Below are 12,304 nucleotides of genomic sequence, written 5' to 3'. Positions count from 1 at the left end.
ACTTATAATTTATTCTGCATGGGAAAACCAATTTTGATCACGCTACGTATGATGCCTACCAACATTGGTGTAGCGGAAGGCAAAAAAAAAAAAAATTATTTTTATTATGGAATTCTAATAATCTAATTGCTCCTACTTTGTGCTCTTTATCATTTCTCTTTTTGAGTGATATAAAGTTTTGTATACCAAAAAAACATATTAAGTTGTATATTTTAACAAGTTCACTTATCATGATTATTCACCTGAAATTATTTTTTTTTATATACGCAATATTGGGAATGTGTGATTGCTGTTTAATTTATACAAGAAAAATAATTGATAGAAATGTTTATATGATTCTTTTGAAGTGAATAGTTTTGAAATGAGAATCCATATTTCAGAATTAATTTTCTTGCAAGCTTACAGATAAAAATTCCGAAAATTCAAATGTAAAAGTTACCCTTTTAATTAAAACATTTTACATTTTTACTCGTAAAGAAGAGAGAGAGAGTAAAATAAATACGGTGTTTGCAATAATAATAGAGTATATTTATATTTTGATGTACAATACAATTAAAAGAGAATCAGTTAAGATACTCTCATATTTTATTCGCAATTTTAAAAATACATTTAAAGAAATAAATAAAATCTTTACTAGACGATCATCCAATAAAGATCTTAAATAATAAATTGATTTTACTTTCACATTTAATGACATGATATTTGCATCCGTAAAATGACATTATATGTTATTGATAGCTTTATTATATAGTTAACAATGAGTAGTCTTTGTAAATGAGCAATAATAAAGAAAATATACACATATTTACGATAAACATTTTGCACTATGAAATGGTACAGTAATTTCATCGTTGTTCCACAAATTAAATATCCAAGAAATCATTGTAAAGTTGAAATCCGGCTAAGTTGTCGAACAAATTAATCTCACACGACCTATTTTATCTAACAAAAGTTAAAAATGCACAAACATTAAAAGTAACTTAATGAATTCTGATATTTGAGTAGTTCCATATGATTTAATTTAACCAATGTGCTAACAATAAACATGCGCAGCACACAAAAAAGTTTCCGAGGATAAACCATTTCCAGTCATTTAAAAATAATATTATATCCTTCCTATAAAATTTAAATAAACAATGCTGATATTCAAGAAAATTTAATCAATAACAAAAAATAAAATATGAATTTATATATGTTTATTAACTTTAAATACTAAATATTGCATCAGCTAATTTACATGTAATAAAAATTGTATTTCTTCGAATTTACAAAAAAAAAAAAATTCAACAATTTTTGTATTACGATCTAATGACGTCAGAGAAACATAAGCTTTATGCATTTAAAAAGCCCTGATTTAATTCTCACGAAAAAATGGATAAATTTAGAAGTCATCAGCAAACCATAAATCAAATACAATCTTTAATCTCGAAAATCTTTCCTTTTTCTTTGTTAATGGCACAATGATCATTAAAGTATTGTATGTAGTGTAACAATAATACAATTATACAATTACAAATATAAATAGGAATAATAGGATTATATTCTTGTTTTTTTTAATAATCTTTATTAATATTTATTATACTTTATTATTTTACTATGTCTCAATATATCGAAATTCAAGGTGCAGAAAGTACAAGCGAATAGGTCAAATGGATTGATGATGCTATTGATAAAGAATATTTTAAATATTATGAATATAAACATTTTAGTAATATACAAGAAATTGGTTCTGGCGCTTTTGGAAAAGTTTATCGTGCAAAATGGAAAAATCTAGGTCAATATTTAGCTTTGAAATCTTTCTTTAATTTAAATGATGTCACTTTAAAGAAATTGTCAATGAGGTAATACTATATGAACGTAATGGATGTTATTTTTATATATTTACTTTTCTATTAAATAATTTATATTTTTGAAATTTAGATTAAACTCCAACTTTTAATACAATTTCACAATAATATTATTAGTTTCTATGGAATTACAAAGTTCGGACCAGGTATGATATATATACTATTAATAATATTTAGAATTGGACATTGTAAGACTTTCAGTTGTAATTAATTATTCGAAAATCATAACGGTCAATTAAAAAATTACATGTTAGTAATGGAATATGCCGATGGTGGTTCTCTTAGAAATTATTTGAAGAAAAACTTCCATAATCTTACTTGGAATGATAAATATAACTTGGCGTATCAGTTAGCTTCTGCTGTATTATGCTTACATAGCGAGGGAATAGTACACCACGATTTGGTAATATTTTACTTCAAATAAATTTAAGAAATTATGACGTATTCCATAAATTTAATATATATACATATTCTTTTTGAATAGCACTCCGGCAATGTATTGGTTCATCAAAACACTATCAAATTAGCCGATGTAAAAAATTGGAGGATGAAATAAAATAAAGAGCAGGCCAACTTGATTTTTATAATTCCTAAAGCCATGTTGAGGGCTACAATATTCAAAAAGTCTTGATGCGTGATCGATTACCTGTTTGTTGAGTCAAGGATAGTGATGCGTTGGTATCTATTCGTAAAATTTCTGCGTGTTGTGATTTTTAACGGTAATCAATAAATTGTTTTTTCCATTGTAAGGAACATTGTTTCCAAATTTACATTCCAAACATGAGGATTCTAAACATTTAAATAGAGTGATAATAATTTGTTTGCGTGATGAAATATGTGCTTTAAGATTTTAGTTAGATCATGACATAAGATCGGAGTAGTAATAAAGCCTCGGTAGATATTGGTTTGTTGGTAAAAGCCCAATTAAAAGTAGGAGAATATTTAATTGTGTCATGGACACAAATGAGCAGTAAAACCATTTAGTTGGACCAACATTGCCAGAAGTTGTGCTAGGCGTGCAAAAACTGATTAAATTGCATCTTTTAAATTGGAGCAACGCTATATGTGTTGATTAGTTTCTTCCGCCAAGTGGCAAAGCAAACGGTTAAGTATTAATCTGGGGAAATTTCTTTATTTTATTGAATATATCTAAAGTGGGTAAAGTGTTACTTGAAATCTGAATTTCCCGTATAGAAACTTTGGTGTGTAGAGCGCTGGTACCATCTGATATTTGTTCTTTCTTTGCTCCTTTTTTCTTCCAGATCACGTGACTGCGAGTCTTTGCTGCGGTCCTCTGAAAGAGACGAAACATTTTTTTCGAAGAGCTTCGGCAATAATTTTCTGATAGTTTTACCCCATAATATCAATATGTTCCTGTATGTAATGACTGATACCGTTTGAAAATATTCTTGTAAAAGCTTCTAATAGATTTGATAGCAAAAATAATAGAAAATAAAAGATGATGTTAATTAACGTGTGCAACAAAAGGTGCCATACTTATGCAATGTTCTCCTGCACTTTGGCATCCAACAAGTTTCAGATTCGTCTTTGTTGGAAGAAATGAAGTTGTGAAATATTTTTATGATTATTTTTCTCACCGAATATTTCTTATTATCACATCCATAGGCATATTAGAGTCTTGAAATCTACAAGAGCGTATCAATGTTAGAATCAAAATTATAACTCTGATCTTTTAGCTAAACTTAGATATAATTTGGATAATAAAGGCATTATATTAGCCTAAAATAAATACTATATCACCTACCATTGTAATGATTATAAACCTAATTTCACATTTTCTATTTCCTATCACATAATATATTCCTTTGTAATATCTATCATATTGCCATTTTCATCGTTATAACAAGCACTCATATAAACACTTGTGAAATCACGATTATGCCAAAACATTATAGCATTCAACCCTTTTTTTCGCTGTTCTTTAGTTGGCCAATGATGGTTTGGTTCATCTTCGCATGTGAAATGTACCGTCCAAATGTCACGAATACAGAGACTCCTCTTAAGTAATTGGGAATATTTCAGAGTTCGTTCAAAATGTTCATCCAATTCCTTTTGAGTTGAAGTTGCAAGGAGTTCAAGTATTACTGTTGGTTTTCCAGGCCAACTTGAAGGTGCCGTTATCACCAAGTCACTATAAGAGTGTTTTTTTCTTTTTATAATATGGTATTGACTCATAACTTCGAACCCTATTGATGATATCCAATTTGTGAAAGTGCCAGCAAGCTGCTGTTGGTATACACTTTCTCGAGGAACCAATACATTAGAACATCCCCCAACAGGCACTTGTGCTGTTTTATACGAATGCAAAGCTGCCAATTCTATGTTTTCTTTATCAAAAACACGAACGGCATCACTTAGAGCTCTAAGCATATCTATGTTGTGATCTGTGCGTTTTGGTATTTCTGTTGATGGACAAAACTTGAAGATATCAGGCAGTACATAACGTAAAATCACAGAACGTATAAGTGGCGAGGCCACCATGAAAGTGTTGATTTGATCCTCTACAACTATCAAAATTCCTTGTCTGACAAGGTTATGTGCATGGATCAAATCTTTGGATCTTGTGATGGTCACTGGACCTAAGTTTGGCAAAAATTGCAATCGTAAAAGGTCTACAGTAGGCCTTGATTCCTCTTTAAGCAGATCTGTTAACATCCTCTCAAAGACAACATAACCATAAATGTTTTTATTCAATGACGTGAATAACAAATTTTTCCAGGATGCGAAACTAAAATTATCATCATTATCTGGTAATTTAATCTTTTCAATTAAATTTCCGCAAAGACATACCATACTAGCATGCCTATTAAAATAAAACATAGGATGATTTATAAGATTTTAATTATTTAAAATTGCTCTATGAAACATACCCGTTTGTCTGCAAGTATATGTCTTCAATGACTTTAGATTCCACATTAAGTTTATGTTCCGATCCAAATTCTTCAAAAAGTCTTTGCACCTGCTCTTCGGATAAATTAGGATTCTGAAAAGGGTCCCGAACATTAAATGGTGAATCATAAGTATTACTTGAATTCAGCTCAAGGATTCCAAAAGTACCAACAATGATTACTGAAAGGATAGGATAATTCACATTCATGCTCATGGCATGTTTAATGGTACGGAAGCAACCAAGGAATTCATCATGAACCTTGTCAATTGTGCCGTACAATCTGTCAAACTCGTCTATGAAGATAACAACAGACTTCCACTCATTGAATGCAACAGCAAAATCGCTTCCAGACTCGATAGTATCTAAACGGTTAAAAAAAGAATCATTACATATTTGTAGGCTTCTCCCTATATCAAGCCAGAAGCATTTTTCATTAGTGTCCATATTGACATTTTGCAGGGTGAAGCTGTAGAAAGAAAACAATCAGCATATGTCAACAGTTGTACGTTATTAATTATTGAGAGAATATTTACTAGAAACAGCAACAGTCATGATGCTCCGTCAACTGCTGCATAATTCGATACACTCGTGTTGTTTTACCGGATGACCGTGGGCCGTGAAGTGCCACAAACTTGCCCTCTAATATGGAATTCAGCAATTCTGTATTTGTTTTAGCTGGATCTGCGTAGTAGTACTTATCTCTTTGATCTGGACTGATAATTCCGTTGGTTGCCCAACTTCTGATACTAGGATATGGTACTATTAAATATTGTAAGAATGGGTACTGCCAGAGACCTTAATAATAAAAATATTATATTATACATTCTTACATCTTTTCGTAGATTTTCTTCTTCCCTCAGAATCTAAATTAGTGATATAATTAAGATTTGGGATATTAACAATAAAGACAAAAAAAGAAAATATATGTTGTATTGACTAAATTTATTACCAATGTTTTCTTTATTTTCTTGTTTCCTCTTTTTGAATTCCTATAATAGTAAGTAGGTTTAGTCTAGTAAGTTATGCAAAAAATTTTATATATTACTTACCGTCTTATTCTCTGTGATCACTCCCTTCCAATATGGCTTTAACCGATGCCCTTTACTTTCTGATTTTACCTGTTGTGAAAGTAATAATTTTAGCAGTGCAATTTTTTATCTAGTAATAATAAAGGAAAGAGTAATTGATTCCTCATCCAGAATCAATAGATCTTTATTAACAACAAAGTTAGGGCGCCCATATTGAGGACTTGGAGTGGTTACCAAGCTGTCAAATACAGTAATTCTCCTAGCAAAACGCCAGTAATTCAAAATACAATTATTCTTCTGAGCAAAACTCTGGTAACTCAAAATAAGCGTAAACTAGGAGTTACCCTTCCATTGCAATATAAGAAACGCACCTTTTCTGTTAAATCTGCAAAAATTTTTTTATCTGATAACTTTTTTGCAGCTCCTAAGAATCGGTCAACCCAGGTTTTGTTCAGTTCACGCCAGTCTTTTGAAGAAGGATGAGGAAACAATAACTTCACGATAAAGAACCAGGAATCCACGAAATGACCATTTTGCTTGACTTCTCAAATAAGAGATGAGCGCTAGAATTAAAATCTCAGTTATAAGCTGAAAAATTTTTTACTGTGTTAAAGTGCTATTTGCAAGACTCACCAGAATAACCTTGATATTTGACCATGTTTATCTTTTATCAAAAGGTGAAAAATTAACGCGTATAGAAGATCTTAAACACGAACTTTACACGCTTTATTGATTTCTAAGTACTACGCCATGATTATGACATCATTGATTTCCATAAAAGGCTAATATTTCCAGAATTAATAACCTTATATCATGGAATTTTGAATTATTTACTTACAGAAATAACGAATAAAATTTTTATAGGGATGGTTTTGGGCTTTGTTTTCTTTTATACTCTGGCTCGCATCTTTTAATGGTTGGCTTTTGTTTTTATTTTTGCTTTTATTTATGCTTTAGTCTTTCGTATCTTTTGATGTTTTACTTTGATTTCATATCTTTTTGTCCTTAATATATTGGTTCACTTTTTTTAATACTTCAATTTCATAACTATGATTCTTTGACATAACAATGATTATAACAGTACTATAAATAACTTTGTAGGAGAGACAAACCCACTCGCTGACTGTTTAAATAAGGAATAAAAGGAATGGTAATGGTACTAATACAGTATTTTTGCAATAGATTATTACTGTAGTTATTACTTCTTTTACATAAACACCGCATTTCTTCACTCAATATTTAAATTCACAAGTTAAAACAGTTAGAATGAAAACAAATTGTGATTTATTAATATTCAAGGAGTCTAGATTCCATTTAATACCACAAATAATATTTAATTATTAGTCGGAATTTATAACTACATATATCAATGTTAAAAAAAACTAAATAATGGTAATATTAATAAAGTATAAAAAATTTCTCTCATTCTAATTAATGAACCATATGAATTTTAATTTTAGATTATACAGTTTAGACATTTGCTCTCATCATTGTTGTATCTTGGAAGATTATCCATAAAGGATTAAGTAACCAAGATGTATAAATAGCTTGTGGATGAGTAGATGACTTGATGTTTTCAATAAATGATAGATTTGTTTTCTATTTTCCTCTGCTTCTTTGAATTGTTTCATCATCTCTCAAACGCATTTCCATATGATAATTATCAGTTGAATCTCTGAATAGATTAAATGATTCTTTTAATTCAATAACATTTGGTTTATTATCTGGATTTGAATTCCAACACTTATTCATCAAGTTAATGTAACATTTTGGCGCTTCTTGCTCATTTATTTCAGGTCTAATTCCGTGATATATGTCTAGTGCTAGATATTCATCATGTGTGTAATTGCCAAAAGGTTGTTTTTCAGGCAAAACAATAGCAAAATTATATATATCCGCAGCTTGAGTGTAAGGATTTCCTCTTAACATTTCAGGAGTTACATAAGGCATAACTCCATAAAATTTTGTTTTATCCAAATTATCAGCTTTTCTACATAACCTTATATCTGAAATAAGTAAACTCAATTTCTGATTCTAAATCAGTAATTTTTGCTAATATATATCCTATATGAAAATCATGATGAACCATTTGTTTTTTGATGAATAATATCAAGGCGGTAAGGCCTTTAACAAGATCTAGTAAAAATTTTATTTTGGAATGCCAATTAAATTCAATATAGTTTTTAGTTAACCAGTTATAAAATCTCCACCTTTGCATAATAAAATCTTTTGTATTCAGACTATGATCCTTTTACGTACACATACTGTAGAAAACCCACCTTTACCTATTTCTTTAATGATCATATGGTATCCATTCAATTATTATGTCACAATAATAATTAGTTTCTAATTGTATCTCTTGAATCAAATTATCAATTTTTCATTTCCACTTATATTGCAATTTTTCCTTAAATTTATTTGACATGGTTACACCAATTATTCCTTAAATTTGTATATCGTTTACCATATTTTTCACAATTAATCACAATATAATTTTTTGTAACTGGCCATAATATTTTAAGTAAACATTGTTTATCAATTGAATAATATGATTTAACCTATAAAAATCAAATAAAAAATTATTGTCCCGCTTTTTAATAAGTTTAGAAAATAAATAATTTATATATATTATCTAAAAATTCATAGGCAATTTCACGTGAATTTTATAAACATTTTAAATTGACTTTCTTATTAACTTGACTCCTTTTATGTATATTTTCATTTAAATCATAATATAATGGATTACCCCTTCCATATTGCTGAATATATTGTAGAATAATCATCTTTAGCAGAATTAAATCGTCAATTTCATCATTTCCGCTACTATAATTAAGTATAATTAGTCCAATTTTCTTTTAAATTAATCATTTGACATGATTTGCACCATTTAGAAAATTTATCATCATATTTTTTTACTACAATTCTTACAATTTTCAAGAAACATTGTATTATTTATAAGCTTCTTCAAAGATCCCAGTACTTATTTATGATTATTATTATTGTTACATTGCATGTGACTATTATCAAATCCAAAAAATTATTTGTTTTTCCAATGCAGATCTGGGCAAGAACTACATGATTTAATAACTTTTTTCTTTTTAATTCCGTAACAGCCGATTATTAGCTACTGTATTGTGTAATAAATAGACAAGAATGGCAAGAATGGTAAATAATGAACTATGTACAGTACAGCATCAAGCTGAAAAAAATTTTCCTCGAAAAATTTTTTAATTTTTACCTTTATATGTCGAAGGTAATTATTCATATGCTGACCAAAATATAAATGCACTATAAAATTATTGCTGAGCATTGTTAATCATAAACCAATCAACTCTCTCTTTACGTTAGCTAACAGGACTTAGAATTGAAAATGATATAATTGTCACAGTACTTGAGAAACACATTTTGCAGTAGACATAGTAGAAATATCTTATTACGTGAAATTAATGTAAAATGGATTATTCCATCATCAGCGAACATTTGTGAATTGTGATGTTTACATTCAATTCTCAGTAGTTGAGTTTATAGGCTTGTTCATTAAAAAACTTTTGAATAACAACACATTCATGAAGAGTTACTATTGATATGCAAACTATACATTTTTGTACTTCAAATGACCATATTCTAAGATGTAAACTAAGTTTACATTAAAAAATGGTCATTGAATATTGTGAAATTAGTATACAAACAACATAATTGAAATGGTAGACTCATCATTGTCAACACTACCAAGTGTTTCATTTATTTCGGAAATATTTGGTAATTCATCTGGTTCTTGTTTCAAACATTCTATTCAAATAGATAAAAAATTAGATTGCGACAAACAAAATAAAACTTGTACTAGTACAAAAGGTGACATTGTTCTAAAGTTAATCTTACACTCACTTTGATATAGTTCAGCAAAATTTACCATTCGTGTTTGGCACTGGCTCTCCAAATGCAATGTGGTTATTTCAAGATCATTAATAAATAATGAGATGGCCAGTTCCCAGAATAAAACTCCAAACTATATATCAGATTTTTCATTTAGTTTACATGGAATTGTTTAATAAAGCATTTTAGGATTCACGTAAGGTATCACTCCATACTTCAGTATTATCACAACCCTTTCCTTTTTCAAATGATTGGCCAGAATCTGCTAATTTAATTGTATTATTGGAATGCTAAAAAAAAGAACATGTTAATTATACAATGTAGTGAACTAGTTTATTAGGCAATTTATTAAACACATGATGTAAAGAAAATAGTGCACGGGATCTTGTAAGTGTAATCATGGTAAGTATAAAATCACACTTGCAATCTCTTTTGCAAACCTTAATTGGTTTTTCCACACAATTAATCTTAGGACGAAAAAGATCATGAGAATAATAGTGGTCGATAATTTTATCCTATAATAATCTATTAGCTCATTGGAGTTAGCCTCCGTCTTTAGCATTAAAAAAACCATTTTGATATAAATATTAACTAGTTTTCTTTGTGGCGTGGCAGATCTATTAATCTGGTTCCAAGATTTTCGAACTATGAAGTTAACTTTTAGTAAAAAATACAATAAAGTATACGGTAAACATACTGTGTGATACGGTATATTAAATTCATACGTCTATAACGTATATCATTTCTACTGTATATCAGTATTTTGTATACGGTTCACAAAAATATTGTAAATAAAGGATACGGTATACATATTATTCTACAGTATATTAAAATTCATACGTTTATAACGTATTTTCTACAGATATACACAGGTCAAATAAATAAAAATCAGATTTTTGCCCTTTTTAATATGGCTGTCTGATTTTTTGGCAATTTTAATATAATATTTCCGATTTTAATAAACATTTTTGATTTTAATATAATATTTCTGATTTTTAACATGAAATTGCCGATTTTTGGTTATTTGTAATAGGATTTTTCGATTTTAATATATAACATGTGATTATGTATTACAGTTTAATATTTATTTATTAACTTAGATTTTTTTTTTATTTCAGTTATAATTATTTTTTTTCCTTAAAAACTTTACTAAAATACTTTTTAAATACTTTATAAAATAGAATTAAAATATTTTTTTTCTTAAATATAAATACATTTAAATTAAATAACTCATAATTTAAAATATAAACAAATATTATATTTTTTTTACATATATTTCAAAGTATGGTTTGAGCATTTTGGCTGAAGTAAATCTTATTCTTTTAATTAAAAGTAGTTTAGTAAGTTTAAAACTGTTAAGATCATAAAAGTACAGTTAATATTTTTGGAATTATTTACATTTTTTATATTATACAGTAGTATTAAGTTACAAATTTTTTTACCTTCAGAGCGTATTTTGAGATCTTTAGCCAAAGTAAATCAACTTCTTATATTAATTGTAAGTTGTTCGGCAGGTTAAAATCTACTTGGATATTAATTTTCACGAAGGTAAAGTTAATACTTGATGAGTTATTTACAATTTTCACAACAGTACTCATTCACGACTTTTATTTTTTTATTTTGTCACTTCAGAGCGTATTTTGAGCACTTTATCCAAAGTAAACCAACTTCTTATATTAATTGAAAGTTGTTTAGCATGTCAAAATCTACTTGAATATTAATTTTCACGAAGGTACAGTTAATACTTGATGAGTTATTCACGATTTTCACAATGGTACTCATTTACGAATTTTATTTTTTTCCGTTTTGTCACTTCAGAGCGTATTTTGAGCACTTTAGTCAAAGTAAATCGACTTCTTTTATTAATTGAAAGTTGTTTAGCAGGTCAAAAACTACTTGGATATTAATTTTTACGAAGGTACAGTTAATACTTGATGAGTTATTCACGATTTTCACAACGGTACTCATTTACGAATTTTATTTTTTCCATTTTGTTACTTCAGAGCGTATTTTGAGCACTTTATCTAAAGTAAACCAACTTCTTATATTAATTGAAAGTTGTTTAGCATGTCAAAATCTACTTGAATATTAATTTTCACGAAGGTACAGTTAATACTTGATGAGTTATTCACGATTTTCACAACAGTACTCATTTACGAATTTTATTTTTTTCCGTTTTGTCACTTCAGAGCGTATTTTGAGCACTTTAGTCAAAGTAAATCGACTTCTTTTATTAATTGAAAGTTGTTCAGCAGGTCAAAAAACTACTTGGATATTAATTTTTACGAAGGTACAGTTAATACTTGATGAGTTATTCACGATTTTCACAACGGTACTCATTTACGAATTTTATTTTTTCCATTTTGTTACTTCAGAGCGTATTTTAAGCACTTTAGCCAAAGTAAATCGACTTCTTTTATTAATTAAAAATTGTTCAGCAGCTTAGAATCTACTTGAATATTTATTTTAATGAAGGCACAGTTAATATTTGTGGAGTTATTAATTTTTTATAATTGTGCGTATTACATTAAATTACAAGTAAATTTATATTCTTAATGTATTTTGTTTAAAATTTAATTATTTAAGATTAGTTTTTTATTTAATATTGCTTAATAAAATATTTTTTAAATTTTAATTCAATATTA

The 12,304-nt window shown here is 28.2% G+C and overlaps 3 protein-coding genes across 3 annotated transcripts; 1 reads left to right on the top strand and 2 right to left on the bottom strand.

Annotated features, from left to right (window-relative positions):
- Positions 1 to 2,103: 2,103 nt before the first annotated feature.
- On the top strand, positions 2,104 to 2,403 carry OCT59_011538 (uncharacterized protein; the record flags this gene model as incomplete). The annotated part of the gene is made up of 2 exons (XM_066133808.1): positions 2,104 to 2,250; positions 2,332 to 2,403. 2 exons carry the CDS (start codon positions 2,104 to 2,106, stop codon positions 2,401 to 2,403), a joined length of 219 nt encoding a protein of 72 aa, XP_065989131.1.
- Positions 2,404 to 3,478: 1,075 nt separating this feature from the next.
- On the bottom strand, positions 3,479 to 6,444 carry OCT59_011537 (uncharacterized protein; the record flags this gene model as incomplete). Its single annotated transcript, XM_066133806.1, has 9 exons — positions 3,479 to 3,493; positions 3,837 to 4,671; positions 4,739 to 5,224; positions 5,292 to 5,517; positions 5,589 to 5,621; positions 5,708 to 5,747; positions 5,808 to 5,876; positions 6,158 to 6,330; positions 6,420 to 6,444. The coding sequence occupies 9 exons, from the start codon at positions 6,442 to 6,444 to the stop codon at positions 3,479 to 3,481; spliced, it is 1,902 nt and encodes a 633-aa protein (XP_065989130.1).
- Positions 6,445 to 7,385: 941 nt separating this feature from the next.
- OCT59_011536 (uncharacterized protein) lies at positions 7,386 to 7,736 on the bottom strand (the record flags this gene model as incomplete). Its single annotated transcript, XM_066133805.1, has 1 exon — positions 7,386 to 7,736. One exon carries the CDS (start codon positions 7,734 to 7,736, stop codon positions 7,386 to 7,388), a length of 351 nt encoding a protein of 116 aa, XP_065989129.1.
- Between the last annotated feature and the right edge of the window lie 4,568 nt (positions 7,737 to 12,304).

This window comes from Rhizophagus irregularis, chromosome 2, assembly GCF_026210795.1.
Source record: "Rhizophagus irregularis chromosome 2, complete sequence".
Classification (NCBI taxonomy): domain Eukaryota; kingdom Fungi; phylum Glomeromycota; class Glomeromycetes; order Glomerales; family Glomeraceae; genus Rhizophagus; species Rhizophagus irregularis.
This window is presented reverse-complemented; position numbering and strand designations above follow the sequence as displayed.